At 41.0% G+C, this 15,500-nt stretch overlaps 1 protein-coding gene across 4 annotated transcripts in view; it reads left to right on the plus strand.

Annotated features, from left to right (window-relative positions):
• The window catches only part of LOC137320861 (zinc finger FYVE domain-containing protein 16-like), a 79,319-nt gene that overhangs the window by 43,369 nt on the left and 20,450 nt on the right, over positions 1–15,500 (plus strand). For 3 of the 4 annotated variants that reach the window (XM_067982771.1, XM_067982773.1, XM_067982774.1), the window contains 5 exons: positions 7,588–7,754; positions 8,023–8,272; positions 9,162–9,287; positions 13,725–13,880; positions 14,316–14,540. In XM_067982771.1, the coding sequence (XP_067838872.1) occupies positions 7,588–7,754; positions 8,023–8,272; positions 9,162–9,287; positions 13,725–13,880; positions 14,316–14,540 (924 nt within the window). The remainder of the gene's footprint in view (positions 1–7,587; positions 7,755–8,022; positions 8,273–9,161; positions 9,288–13,724; positions 13,881–14,315; positions 14,541–15,500) is intronic. The other variant, XM_067982772.1, reaches the window with a different exon arrangement.

Genomic DNA, 15,500 nt, shown 5'->3' on the forward strand with positions numbered 1-15,500 from the left:
GAGGAGGTAGTAGCAATATTGGATAGGATAAAAATAGATAGAGGAGGTGCTTAAAAGATTGGCAAAGTAGAAATGTCAACTGGTCCAGATGGAATGCATCCTAGATAACTGAGGGAAGTAAGGTTGGAAATTGCGGAGGGTCTGACGACAATCTTCCAATCCTCCTTAGATATGGGTATGGTGCCAGAGGACTGGAGGATTGCAAATGTTACATCCCTGTGCAAAAAAGGGTAGAGGGATAAACCCGACAAATACAGGCCAGTCAGCCTAATGTCGGTGGTGGGGAAACTTTGAGACAATAATCAGGGACAAAATTAATTGGCACTTGGAAAAGTATGGACTAATAAGTTAAAGTCAGCACGGATTTGTTAAAGGAAAATCGTGGTTTTTTAAAATTCGTTCATGGGATGTGGGTGTCGCTGGCTCGGCCAGCATTTATTGCCCATCTCTAATTGCCCTTGAGAAGGTGGTGGTGAGCCGCCGCCTTGAACCGCTGCAGTCCGTGTGGTGAAGGTTCTCCCACAGTGCTGTTAGGAAGGGAGTTCCAGGATTTTGACCCAATGACGATGAAGGAACAGCGATATATTTCCAAGTCGGGATGGTGTGTGACTTGGAGGGGAACGTGCAGGTGGTGGTGTTGTCCTTCTAGGTGGTCGAGGTCACGGGTTCGGGAGGTGCTATCGAAGAAGCCTAGGAGAGCTGCTGCAGTGCATCCTGTGGATGGTACACACTGCAGCCACATTGCGCCGGTGGTGAAGGGAGTGAATATTTAGGGTGATGGATGGGGTGCCAATCAAGCGGGCTGCTTTGTCCTGGATGGTGTTGAGCTTCTTGAGTGTTGTTGAAGCTGCACTCATCCAGGCAAGTGGAGAGTATTCCATCACACTCCTGACTTGTGTCTTGTAGATGGTAGAAAGGCTTTGGGGAGTCAGGAGGTGAGTCACTCTCCGCAGAATGCCCAGCATCTGACCTGCTCTTGTAGCCATAGTATTTATATGGCTGGTCCAGTTAAGTTTCTGGTCAATGGTGACCCCCAGGATGTTGATGGTGGGGATTCGGCGATGGTAATGCCGTTGAATGTCAAGGGGAGGTGGTTAGACTCTCTCTTGTTGGAGATGGTCATTGTCTGATGCGAATGTTACTTGCCACTTATGAGCCCAAGCCTGGATGTTGTCCAGGTCTTGCTGCATGCGGGCAAGCACTGCTTCATTATCTGAGGGGTTGCGAATGGAACTGAACACTGTGCAATCATCAGCGAACATCCCCATTTCTGACCTTATGATGGAGGGAAGGTCATTGATGAAGCAGCTGAAGATGGTTGGGCCTAGGACACTGCCCTGAGGAACTCCTGCAGTAATGTCCTGGGGCTGAGATGATTGGCCTCCAACAACCACTACCATCTTCCTTTGACTAACTTGATTGAGTTCTTTGATGAAGTAACGGAGAGGAATGATGAGGGTAGTGCGGTTGATGTGTATATGGATTTTCAAAAGGCATTTGATAAAGGGTGACAAAGACTTATTAGCAAAATTAAAGCCATGGGATTAAAGGGACAGTGACAGCATGGATACAAAATTGGCTAGGGGACAGAAAGCAGAGAGTAGTGGTGAACAGTTGCTTTTCAGACTGGAGGGAAGTATAGAGTGGTGTTCCCAGGGGTCAGTACTACTGCTGTTTTTGATATATATTGATGACTTGGACTTGGGCATAGAGGGTATAATTTCAAAGTTTGCAGATGACACGAAACTTGGAAATGTAGTACACAACGTGGAGGATAGTAACAGACTTCAGGAGGACGTAGCCAGACTGGTGAAATGGGCCGACATATGGCAGATGAAATTTAACGCAGAGAAGTGCAAAGTGATACATTTTGGTCGGAAGAATGAGGAGAGGCAATATAAACTAAATGATACAATTTTAAAGGGGATGCAGGAACAGAAAGACCTGGTGGTGCACATACACAAATCTTTGCAGGTGGCAGGACAAGTTGAGAAGGCTGTTTAAAAAAGCTTGTGGGATTGTGGGTTTTATTAATGGAGGCATAAGAGTACAAAAGCAAGGAAGTTATGCTAAACCTTTATAAAACACTGGTTTGGCCTCAGCTGGAATATTGTGTTCAATTCTGGACACCACACTTTAGGAAGAATGTCAAGGCCTTAGAGAGGGTGCAGAAGTGATTTACTAGAATGGTGCCAGAGATGAGGGGGACTTCAGTTATGTGGAGAGACTGGAGAAGTTGGGGTTGTTCTCCTTAGAACAGAGAAGGTTAAGGGGAGATTTGATAGAGGTGTTCTAAGTCATGAACAGTTTTGACAGAGTAAATGAGGAGAAACTGTTTCCTGTGGCAAAGGGGTTAGTAACTAGAAGACACAGATTTAAGGTGATCGACAAAAGTTTATATTGCCTCTCCTCATTCTTCCGACCAAAATGCATCACTTTGCACTTCTCTGCGTTAAATTTCATCTGCCATATGTCGGCCCATTTCACCAGTCTGGCTACGTCCAGCCTGAAGTCTGTTACTATCCTCCACGTTGTGTACTACATTTCCAAGTTTCGTGTCATCTGCAAACTTTGAAATTATACCCTCTATGCCCAAGTCCAAGTCATCAATATATATCAAAAACATTTTTTTACACAGCGAGTTGCAATGGTCTGGAATGCACTGCCTAAAAGTGGTGGTGGAAGCAGATTCAATAGTACCTTTCAAAAGGGAACTGGATAAATACTTGAAGCAAAATATTTACACGGCTATGGGGAAAGAGCAGGGAAGTTCGACTAATTGGATAGCTCCTTCAAAGAGCCGGCACAGGTACGATGGGTCGAATGCTGTATCTACTATGATAGTTCCAAGTCTCCCACATTTTTTAAAAGTCTTAGTGATCATCAAGGTGAGGGGTGCTGGCTAATAGAACACCTTCCATTTGTGGCATCCAATATTGTCATCAGCACTCCCTGGTCAGGTGTTCTACAGTCTGCTGCAGAGTAACACTCTCCAACTCTCTGTCTCTTCTGAAACATCAGAAGAGTACCTCTATTGCACCAGTGTGACACATTTTCCACTTCCCACAACAGCCTTTGGCCTGAGTGAAATTGTCAATTAGAAACAGTTTTTTTTGCTGCAGGCTGACATGCGTTAGGAACTGGATCGAGGTGGTATTTTTAAGTAGGATCCCACCGGCCAATGTACAGGTGACTTTGATCCCATCTGCCTGGGCTGGTTTTGAATCCAGATGCCAGAGATTTGAAAAAAAAGACCAGTGTCTAACTTGTTGTGCCACCCAGTTTCCTTTTATTCCATTTTACCTGTGTTCTTCCCTCCTCCTTTTGCAAAGCACCTAAAGGTATTTTCTATGCTCATCCTATATAGATGATTTTTTGGTCCAATGGATGGCGGCAGTCCTCCATTGCTGTGTACAAGTAGCTCTTTTGACATTGAGTGTTGGCAGACAGTTCAACTGTAGAAATGCAGCTGAGCCTGATCCGGTTGTGACCCAACAGGCATGCACTTCATCAAGGTTCATTGGATAGCAGTCAGAGCAGGAACTCTGGTAGACATTTCTTTTATATCCCCTTCACTTGCCCCCCCCCCAACCCTTCCCCAACTTGGGGGTACTGAGGTGAATCTGAAGCTGTCTCAAGCTGCTACCTAACTGAGATCAGCTGACTCAGTAAAGACTGGGTATGAAATCTAGGGCTTGATGGTTTGTATTGCTTCATCCCTTTAGCCACATTGGGGGAGCTCTGGTTAGATAAAATTCCCAATAAACAGAACACAAAGATTGCAAGGTCAAATTGTTTGTACTCTAGTGCGTTGGCTTCGTTGATCTTTGAAACACTGGTGTGGTATAATGTTTCATTGTTGCCTGAGTGGAGCAATCTTGTGCCCAATTATACCAAGCAGCATAAAATCTGGAGCATTTAAAGCAGCACAATTGGACAGATGGGGTAACAAACCCTGATTGTTCTGGGAATGCAGAGCTCGTTGATGCGTACTTAATGTATCTGTGTCTCTGCTCAATAATGTCTGGCTTCCATTGAAGTTTCCAGTGTCTGAAATAAGCTGAAAGGATAGTTATCTCATCTATCAGAAATTTAAAGTAGCTTTTAAAAGCTGGTCTTCCACTGATAAAGCTGATGCACTGTGCTGATGGTTTTGCTACTGATGCCAAACTACAGACATATACTGCATGTTTGGTGCAAGATATCACATTGCAAAATTATACTGTAGCTGATGCACAGTATTAGTGGTGTGAGGTCATTTCTTCCAGATGGTCTTGCTGCACGTTTCATGTCTTTGGTGCAAAAAATCAAGTTGCACCAACATCAAACATGCAATGTAACTGGTGCGTAAGGTTTCCCCAGCAGTGGCCCAGGTCTTTTAAGAAGTGATGTTAAAAGGTGTGTTATGCCACAAATGAATTTAATATTGCAGTTTCGTAATGAAGGAATCAGATGCTCATAGTTTCAGCATTGCATTTGCAAAGTTAATGCACAATAAATTTTCAACAAAAGTATTTGTATCCAACCATTGGATCACACACAAGATTAGTCAAATTCAAATAAATCTGTTGTAATACAAAATTGCAATACTAAAAATTATGATGCCCTCTTCAAACTGACAGTTATTAAAAGTATTTAAAAGCTTCTTATAAATTAGCGTGTGCATTCAGTATTGTGATTTAATTTCTTGCAAATAAAAAATTGAATTACTTGGTGTAAGGATACAGATTTTCCAGTGATTTTTGAATCTGGACGATAGTCATTCAATGAAAGTCCCACATACGCGGTAGTTTAGTTAATCAAAGTGATTATTTAATTTAAACAGTTCACATAAGCATTAAGCAATACAAACAACTTTAAAAACCAAGGATTTGAGCATCAAGGCAGAAGAGTGATCAACTCTCTTGTAGCTCTTGAAGTTTCTTCTTGTTGGACGTCCTTCCTCCAGGCAAAGCTTTGTCAAGCTCCTCTGACTGCAGTAAAGAATCTGCCACAATGTCCCACCTTTTGATTTTTGCCAATTGCGGGTTGAGTGAAAGTTAAGGGAAGTCCCATTTTGGCCACACCCACCGTTGCCTTATGTTGGACGGTTGGCTGGACCACTCGAAACGGTATGAACCCAGGTGCAGTAGTTTCTAACTGTCTCAGCATTGTTTTTCTAAGTCAGTTGTTTTGAGAACCAAAGTTGTTCGAAGCTTCTCTAAGCTTCTGCATATTGTTGTTGTCGTTCTTATCAGTTGTTTTTGGAAACCAAAACTTGTTGAAGTTTTTGCATGTTGCTGCTTTTGCAGTTTTAAATTTACAATGTCCAAATGTAATGCCCAAAGGGGAAAAGTTAACCCTTTCCTTCAAATGTAATGCCCAAAAGGTTTTGAATTCACGATGTTCAAGAGGTTTTATCCCCTGCCCTTCACTAGTAAAGATGTTCACTAAATAAGGCATTGTAGGAATAAGAACTTGAGGTTCCAAGTACATACTTGCAGGAAACTACAGTGCTTCTACAACTTTGCTTCAGTTAATGATTTCCATCAGTAGAATTCAAATGTGGTGGAAGACCAAAACTAGGGACCATAAATAAAAGATAGTCACTAATAAATCCAATAAGGAATTCACTAGAAACTTCTTTACCCAGAGAGTGGTTAAAATGTGGAACTCGTTACCACAAGGAGTAGTTGAGGCAAATAGCATAGATGCAGTTAAGGGGAAGTTAGATAAACATATAAGGGAGAAAGGAATAGAAGGTTATGCCGATGGGGTTAGATGAAGAGGCTCGGGAAGAGGCTCATGTGGAGCATAAACATCAGCATGGACCAGTTCGGCTGGATGGCCTTTTTCTGTGCTGTACATTCTATGTAATAAAAAAAATGTTTTAAAAAATGCATATTTCCCTCAACTGTATATTTTAAAACTTTTTTGTTTTTATATTAAAAATAAACCATTAAACGTCATCCTTCTGAGTGTAGGAAAGTTTTGGAACAAACTAAAGTTGAACAAGGAATGAAATATTATCTTGTGGACAAATGAGTTTTCAACAAAGTCTGATTGACGTTCCTGAATTTCGTCTGTTAAGTAATTGATGAAAACCATTGTACAGAATTGAACTGAAGTAAAACAAAGGGCTGCATAAGTGGATTGTAATTGTTTGTAAAATGTTTATAAAACTTTCATTCTTCTGTGTTGGTCCTTCAAGCAAACTGGGAGCATTTTATTGGGGTTTTGCCCTTTGTTTTCCAAAATTCCAAGAAGTTGTGTTTTGATGTTTGGATACGTAATGTTTACAAAGAAAGTGGAACTGCTACAAATAGAGTCTGATTTTGACTTTCTGTTTTTGCTAGTGGTAAATGATATGGAAATAGTTTGATATTTTATTAGTTTCTCCAAGTGCATTTGCATTTTATGAAATCGTGGTACATATATGTGTATATGCATACATTATGAAGCCATTGCCACTTAAGTATACATTCACTTGTGTATATTCTGAGGCCATTATACTTTTTATGAAAGTGTATATTTTCATATATTCTGAAACTGTTGTGTATATTTTTATTGCACAATGCATGTGGGAGGTATGCCTTGATACATTGCTTTTTGGAGTTTTAAAGTAGTATGGTCAGAACTGCTTCAAGTGTATTTGGATATGGTTGCTGAGAAAAAAAGCTTTTTAAACCGTAAAACTGCAGTAAGTTTTTTAAAAATTCGTTCATGGGATGTGGGCATCGCTGGCAAGGCCAGCATTTATTGCCCATCCCTAATTGCCCTTGAGAAGGTGGTGGTGAGCCGCCGCCTTGAACCGCTGCAGTCCGTGTGGTGACGGTTCTCCCACAGTGCTGTTAGGTCGGGAGTTCCAGAATTTTGACCCAGCGACGATGAAGGAACGGCGATATATTTCCAAGTCGGGATGGTGTGTGACTTGGAGGGGAACGTGCAGGTGGTGTTGTTCCCATGTGCCTGTTGCCCTTGTCCTTCTAGGTTGTAGAGGTCGTGGGTTTGGGAGGTGCTGTCGAACAAGCCTTGGTGAGTTGCTGCAGTGCATCCTGTGGATGGTACACACACTGCAGCCACTGCACCGGTGGTGGAGGGAGTGAATGTTTAGGGTGGTGGATGGGGTGCCAATCAAGCTGCTTTGTCCTGGATGGTGTTGAACTTCTTGAGTGTTGTTAGAGCTGCTCTCATCCAGGCAATTGTATTCCATCACACTCCTCACTTGTGCCTTGTAAATGGTGGAAAGGCTTTGGGGAAAGTTGCTTGGCAACATACAAAACAATTCTGCTAGTGAAAATGTGTGCATAAATTGTTTTACATATTTTGTACAGCTTGACTTATTAACTGGATTAATTTGTATCACCTTGCCTATCAACATCTTTCCTGAGAGTTTGGAGTTGAAAATCAAGCATTTTAATGAACTTTTATACTATATTTTGAAATCTCTAGCTCTTAGTACTAAGATACTTGATAGGACATTTCTTGTATTGACATTTGCATCTGTTTAAATTGTAAATTAATTAGAATTGATGCAGTAGTCTTGATATGTTTGTGTTGCTTTGTGATAATATGTGTGAATTTCATAGGATGTTCCCCTCTCCACAGGCACCTGTCCCAGAGAGCACAGAAGGGTCTGGTTTGCAGATGGTATTCTGCCAAATGGAGAAGTGGCAGACACAACAACAATGACTGGAAGTTCAACAGTTGGTATAGGCAAGAGAGCACCAGAAGATGTGTGCCACATGAATCCTGTCACACAAGAACCAAAAATGGTATATCACTTAATGCCAAATTAACTCCTTTTTAAACAGCAAATTCAGTTGTTAGTGGTAGAAATCTCTTAACCTGAAGCCTGGCTAGTTATATATTTTTTCCCATTTTATTCAGATAAACAAACATTTAGTGCTTTGTCCCAAATATTTTCTTATCTGGATTTATAGAAATGCAACTGTTTCAGAAAATATAACACTTGGGGAATTTTATAATGCAAAAAAAGTCTTGGATTGCTTTAAGTTTGTTTTTTTTTTCTCCAATTTGCAGCCTTCGTCTCGTAGCACAGGGGGTCATGTACATTCTGATCTTACAAGTCAAGAGGATGCATTGAAGACTGATTCCGCTGTAACAAAAACAGTTTTGCCAAGCCTTCAAGATTTCAAGCCTGACATTACTTGTCGAACAGACTACAGAGCACTAGCTACTGTAGGAAAGACTGTCGCAAAGGTCATCAGCCTCATTCCAGATGATGAGCATGGTCTACCACCCATCGTTGTGGCAATTGGAGAACAAGAAGGTAATTTTTGACATTTAAAAGTTTTTAATAAAGTTCTTTGTACAATTCATTGTTCATATTATTTAGAACGTAAAAGCAGAAATAAAAATTGTACTTGATGCCCTGTTATTTTTGTAAACAAAAAGTAAAATAAAAAGTACTTGCCTGTAATGTCTCTCAAAGCTCCCAATGTGTTTTACCAATAATGAATTGCTTTGAAGTATCAGCCATTGATATATAGGTGATTGTGGTAATCATATTATGTACAGCAAGGTCAAATAAGCTGTAATGAAATAAATGGCCAGTTAAATTATTAACTAGTCTTTGATCAAGTCTTAGTTTACAGAGTGTGATTTGAATACCTCTAGAATCAAAATGATTCTAGTCTTAAGTTTGTTCCAAATTTCAACTTAAATGAGTGTACCTGTTTTGAGAAATATATCTAAATAAAGCAAAAAAAGTAACAGCCTTGATCTGGGCTTCCTCCTTTGGTATTTACAGGGAAGTCTTCATTTTTGATATTCAGGTAGTACAATTTGCCCGAAGCACTTCAAACTGTAGGACTGTTAGTTGTCACATTTTTGTTGTAGTGGTCATTTGATTTGTTTTTTCATAAATCAACATTGGATATACAATATGTTCAGCTAAATTGGTGGATCATTTCATCATCACTTAGAGCACAATCTAGACTGCTATACCTGTATAGAATTGAATATTGCTTCAGTGTTGGTCTTATTCTTTGGTTGCAATGTTAAAGCAAAGTCCTTCCTTTTCTGATCATATGGCTGTTAGAGCTGTATATGGGAAGATGATAGGGTTGGTATTCTCGAAAGATGTGATCAAATGGACAAGGTGCCTTCTTCATTCACATTTATCTTTTTGTTTCATTTCTTTTCCACTTACTGCGGAGGCCCGGTAGTGGTGGAGGAGCATCCATCTCAGAACCAGGCTACATTGCTGCTGGAGGATGGAGGACCAAATCCTTTGACTTTTGTGCTAAATGCCAATCTTCTAGTAAATGTGAAACTGGTGAACTGTGAGTATAGCCACCATTTGATAAAGTTGTATGTTGAATAGTCATCTGGATCAGAGCCTATTACTTCCATCTTTTTTTATTCTCTCTCTCTGAGCCCTTCTCTTCTGTCTTCTCCCGGTCTTGCCATCTTTCATTTCTCCCCTCTCAGGTACTTTGCTGCCCCCATTCCTACCCCAACCCATTGCTACTCCTTGTTAGACTATTCGAATTTGAGGGTTATAAGCCTTTTTAAAATTTAGTCCATAATTTAGGCTGATCTGATTGTGACCTCAACCCTACTTTCCCATCTACCTACAATAACCTTTTGATTCTCTCTTGTTAATCAGGACTCTATCTAACTCAACCTTAAAAATATTCAGTGACCCTTCCTCCACTGCTGTCTGGGGAAGGGAGTTCCACAGACTCTCAATCCTCAGAGAAAAAATTTCTCCTCATCTTCGTCTTAAATGGGAGACCCCTTATTTTTAAACTGTGTCCCCTAGTTCTAGTCTCTCCCACAAGGGGAAATATCCTATCAGCACCTACCCCTTCAAGTCCCCTCAGGATCTTCTATGTTTCAATAAGATCACCTCTCATTCTTCTTAACTTCAATGTATACAGGCCCAACTTGTCCAACCTTTCCTCATAAGATAACCCCCTCATCCCAGGAATCAGTTGAGTGAACCTTCTCTGAACTGCCTCTAAAGCAATTATGTCCTTAAATAAGGAGACCAAAACTGCACACTGTATTCTAGATGTGGTCTCACCAATGCCCTGTACAACTGTAGCAAAACATCTCTACTTTTATATTCCATTCCCCCTGCAATAAATGACAACATTCCATTTGCCTTTCTAATCACTTGCTGTACCTGCATACTAACTTTTTGTGATTCATGTACTGGGACACCCAGATCCCTCTGTACCTCAGAGTTCTGCAATCTCTCTCCATTTAAATAATATACTGCTTTTCTATTCCTCCTGCCAAAGTGGACAAGTTCACATTTTCCCACATTATACTCCATCTGCCAATTTTTTGCCTACTCACTTAACCTATCTATATCCCTTTGCAGACTCCTTATGTCCTCTTCACAACTTACTTTCCTACCTACCTTTGTGTCATCAGCAAATTTAGCAACCATACATTCGGTCCCTTCATCCAAGTCATTGATATAGATTCTAAATAGTTGAGGCCCAAGCACTGATTCCTGTGGCACTTCACTCGTTACATCTTGCCAGCCTGAATATGACCCATTTATGCCTACTCTCTGTTTCCTGTTAGCTAACCAATCCTTTATCCATGCTAATATGTTACCCCCTACACCATGAGCTCTTATTTTGTGTCGTAGTTTTTGATGTGGCACCTCGTCAAATGCCTTCTGGAATTCCAAGTACACCACATGCACAGGATCCCCTTTATCCACATTGCTTGTTACTTCCTCAAAGAACTCTAATAAATTAGTCAAACACGATTTCCCTTTCACAAAGCCATGTTGACTCTGCCTGATTGTATTGAGATTTTCTAAGTGCCCTGCTCTAACCTCCTTAATAATAGATTCTAGCATTTCCCTATGACGGATGTTAAGCTAACTGGCCTGTAGTTTCCTGCTTTCTGTCTCCCTCCTTTCTTGAATAGAGGAAGTACATTTGTTATTTTCCAATCTGATTGGACCCTTCCAGAATCTAGGGAATTTTGGAATATTAATACCAATACATCTACTATCTCTGCAGCCACTTCTTTTAAGACCCTAGGACGAAGGGTCTTAAAAGCTATAGAGCTTTATTCAATAGATATAAACTGATCATACACTACTGATCTGGGAGACACCAGTAGTTTTGCTAGCCTGGGCCAATTCTGTCTTGCGTGCTCCTGGGGCATGTACTCAAGCTTCTCAAAGTTCCTCATTTTAAACCCTATAAGTCCCAGGTGTACGTGACCACTGGCTCATCTGCCTTTACATGATTATAAGTGTTAAAGACAATTCCACACAAGTAGAAACTAATAAGCGAACCTATACCTTATCAATAACTTAATAAGCTGAATTCCACAGTTGAGCTTTCATGATTAGTACAATTCCTTATTCCTGATATGTTATCACACAGTACTTTCCTCCTGCAGTTACTTGTTGTTCAATAATGTAAATCTGCTAACCAGAAGTTTGTTTTTAATTCTGTATTTTCATATATTTGTTCTAATCTAATCTAGGCAATTGGTTTACACAGACAACATCAATTAAGTGTCCTGGTACCTACACCACTAAGCCATATCCTTAATTACGTGATTAGCTCATTCAAGCAGCTGAATTAAAGTGGCAGTGCTGTATGGGTCAGTCTCAGTTCAAGAGTTCATTCTTAGCTGATTCTAAGTTGGCCCAAACAGTTGGGGTTGGTGGTTACCCTCCATGCGAGCAAATATCTCCTCTGAATTGACTGCCCCCCCCCCCCCCCCCCCCGTGCTCCCTAAACTGCGCTCTCCGTGTAATCTATCTTACCCATATTCACGGTCATACCCTCAGTCCTGCCATCTCCCGTGGCCACTCTACTCCCATGATCTCAATCACTGACAAGACCATCTCTGACCACTTCCTTGTATCCCTCACCCAACCAAATCCCCCTAACCCCTTCCAATCCCACTTCCTCTGCATCTGCCCAATAAAACCACCAAATCACTTACAGCTGCACTTTCAAATTCCCAACTGTCTCGCCTTTGGCCTTCCATTTGCCACAATATTTCTATCAATGTCAATTTGCTCAACCACTCCCTTGCGTCCATCTGTGATGCTCTTGTCCCTGCAAAACTTTTACTCTCTCCCATCCCCTTGTTTCCCTTGGTTTGGCTCCCATCTTTATTCCCTTATGTCCGAGGGCACAGAAATGAGAGTATCTGGCACGCAACTGGTCTGGCTGTTCACTAAGTGTTGACAAGCCGTGCTCTCCTCTACCAAACCACTCACTGCTCCAAGATCCTGGAGATGCAAGATAACCCCTGGCTTTTCTGACCAACCAACTGTCTCCTAAAACCCCTTTCTCCTGTCCCCACCACCCTTAACTCCCAACAACTAGTGCAGGGGCTGATGGACTTCTTCTTCACTAAGATTGTGAACATCCATTCAGCTGCCTCTGCTGCTTCCTCCATGGGACCCCCCTGAACTTGCGTCTCCGAGTTTCTCTCCTATCTTCCCTCATGCTTTCTACAAACTCATCTGGTACATGAAATCCACCTTCTGCTCCCTTGACCCTGTTGACACTAAACTGCTGACCACCCAACTTCCCTTACTGGCCCCCATGCTAGCTGACCTTGTTAAAGGTACCTTCTCCTCCAGTACTTTCAAAATCGCCATCATCACACCCTCCTCAAAAAAAACTACCCATGATTCTTTCTGTCCGTGCAAACTACTGTCCAATCTCCAGCCACCTCCCTGTCCCATTGAATGTCTGGCCTCTCAAATCTGTATCCATCTTTTGTACAATTCTCTGTTTAAATCTCTCCAATCAGGTTTCCACTCCTGCCCAAAGTCACAAATGACTTCCTCTGTGATTGTGACTGTGACCATGGCGATTTATCCCTATCCCTTAGCAGCGTTTGATACGGTCGACCACACCGTCCTCCGTTGTCCAGCTCAGTGGGATTACCCTTGCTCGGTTCCACTCCTTTGTATCTGATTGTAGCCAAAACATCTCCAGCAATGCCTTCTCCTCCCGCCCTGCACCGTTAACTCTGGAGTCCCTCAAGGATATAAACCCCTCTCTTCCTCATCTACACACTGCCTCTTTGTGACATCATCCACAGGGTCAGCTTCCACTTGTATGCTGACGGCACACAGCTCTACTTCTCCACCACCTCTCTTTACCCCTCCACTGTCTGTGTTGTCAAACTGCTTATCTGTCATCCAGTCTTCGATGAGCTGTAATTTCCTCCAGTTAATCATTGGGAAGACCAAAACAATCGAATTTTGGCCCCTCCTTTGGTCACCTAGGGATAAATGCAGTCTTGCCAGCATCGCCCACCTCGCAACAACAAATATATTTTTAAAAAAAGAAAATATCTCGATCCCTCTGCACCTGATCAATCTGCTTTTGATTCTTTGCAACCCCCCACCTTGCTGTCGTCAATAAACTTTAACAGTTTTGTGTCTATCTCACTTCAGATGATTGGCCCACAATATGACCAGCAACAGTACTAACCCTGGTCCTTGGGCACCCAACTGGTCACTTCCTGCTACTCTGACACCACTTGCCTTGTCTCAATTTTTTCTCAGTGACTCTTTCTGACGTCTATTTAGTAGTTCTGAAAGATTTTGGGGCAGACAATGTTTCAGTATAAATGATTTTTCTAATGCTTAAATAGATTGTTAAATTTACAATAGTTTCATATTGATTTGTCAGAAATGGAAATCCAATTTGATTCACAGACTGTTTTCACAAATATTTGCATTTTTCCTTCTTATCTCTGATTCCTAGATGCTGCAAATAAATGCTGGTGCTTTGTATCCAATGGATTACATGGTGTGGGTCAGGCAGAAGTTGTCATTCTGTTGTTGTGTTTGCCTGATGAAAATGAAATTCCCAAAGATATCTTTAACTTTTTTATTACACTTTATCAGGATGCAACTAAAGGTATGACTACAACACCCCATTATATAAATAATCAGAGCACAAATTCCTACATCAGCATCAAACTATACTCTAAACAAATTGACTGTTGGCTTTATTAACCTGGTCCTACACTTAATTTGTTTTTCTTGCCATCTCTTTTAAAAATTGATTTTGCAAGTGATATAGCTAACTTAATAATGAGAAAAATGATGGACTTTCTGTAACAAGAGAAGTACGGAAGAGTATATTTGGCATTTAAAAAGAAATCTGATTTCAGCAAATAAAAATGTTCGGTTTTAGATAAACTGTTGCGGTCCCAGTTTCAAAACACAGGTTAGCATCTTTTGATGAAATGAAATGAAGTGATGTGATTGATAAGATTTTGTCCCTAAACGTTGCCTATCTTTAAGCCCTTTAAACCAAATTTTGCTAATTATTCTCTTTTTGGTCAAACAGGAAAAACCATTGGAAATTTAGGAAATTTTTCCTTCACAGAAAATTTTCTAGGCAGTAAAGATCATGGTGGATTCCTGTTTGTCACACCCACTTTCCAGGCACTGGCAGAGCTGCTGCTTCCAAGTAGTCCATTTTTGTTTGGAATCCTCATTCAGAAACTAGAAGTACCTTGGGCAAAGGTGTTTCCTATTCGACTCATGCTAAGATTGGGAGCAGAATATAATGGTGAGTTTTTGCCTGTTTGGAAATACATTGTAACTAATTCTGGTATTTATGTACGGCCTGGGACCTATTCGAAGCGATGGTTAGTGACTGAGGTGCCTTGTTCCTTTGGTTGTTTCTATTAGATTGAGTACCCATTCAATATTTGTATCCATCGCTGCTTATAACTCAGGTGAAGCAGAAAGATCTAATATTGAATTTAATTTATATGGGGGAGAAAATAGAAAAGTGAGACACACTTAGAGTAATGAAGGGAATGAAATTGTAGGCCTGAATGGACTTCAAACAAGGTTACTTAAAGAAGTGGATAGCAAAATCAGGCACAGCCTTGTCTCTGTCGTTTAGGGAATCATTAGAATTAGGAATCGTGCCCAAAAATTAGAAAATAGATAATCTTTTAAAATGGGCATAGGACAACTTGGGGACATACAGGCCAGTGAGATTAACATCTGTTGTGGGTGAAGTATTAGAAGGTATCTTGTAAAAGGGGATAATGAAATACCTACGTATGGTGTAATAAGAGGGGGCTGTCATGGCACCTCGGTCACTGAAATCAACAGTGATTGCATTCATTGCTGCTATTGCAGTATGATAGCAGCAATGAAAGCTAGCCAGATGTTGAATTCTATAGCTAAAGGGATAGAGCACAAATCTTAGGTGAACTGTACAAGACGTTAATACAGCCACACCTAGACTACGTTATACAGTTTGGGTTGCCAATGACATTTTGGCTGAGAATAGTGTAAAAATAGTTACTAAAGTCATCTGAGATATGAGGAGAGGTTGAAGAGCCTGGGATTGTTTTTTCCTGGAGAAGAGCAGGCGTAGAGAGGTTCTTAAGGGAATAGGTAAATTGAACGCCAGTATTATGTTTGTAATTCCCACAAACTCTAGAACGGTACAGACTGCTGAGATTTAACTACTTTATGAAGAAGGTGGTGAATGTGTGGAATGGACCGCCGA

Source organism: Heptranchias perlo, chromosome 4 (genome assembly GCF_035084215.1).
Source record: "Heptranchias perlo isolate sHepPer1 chromosome 4, sHepPer1.hap1, whole genome shotgun sequence".
NCBI lineage: Eukaryota > Metazoa > Chordata > Chondrichthyes > Hexanchiformes > Hexanchidae > Heptranchias > Heptranchias perlo.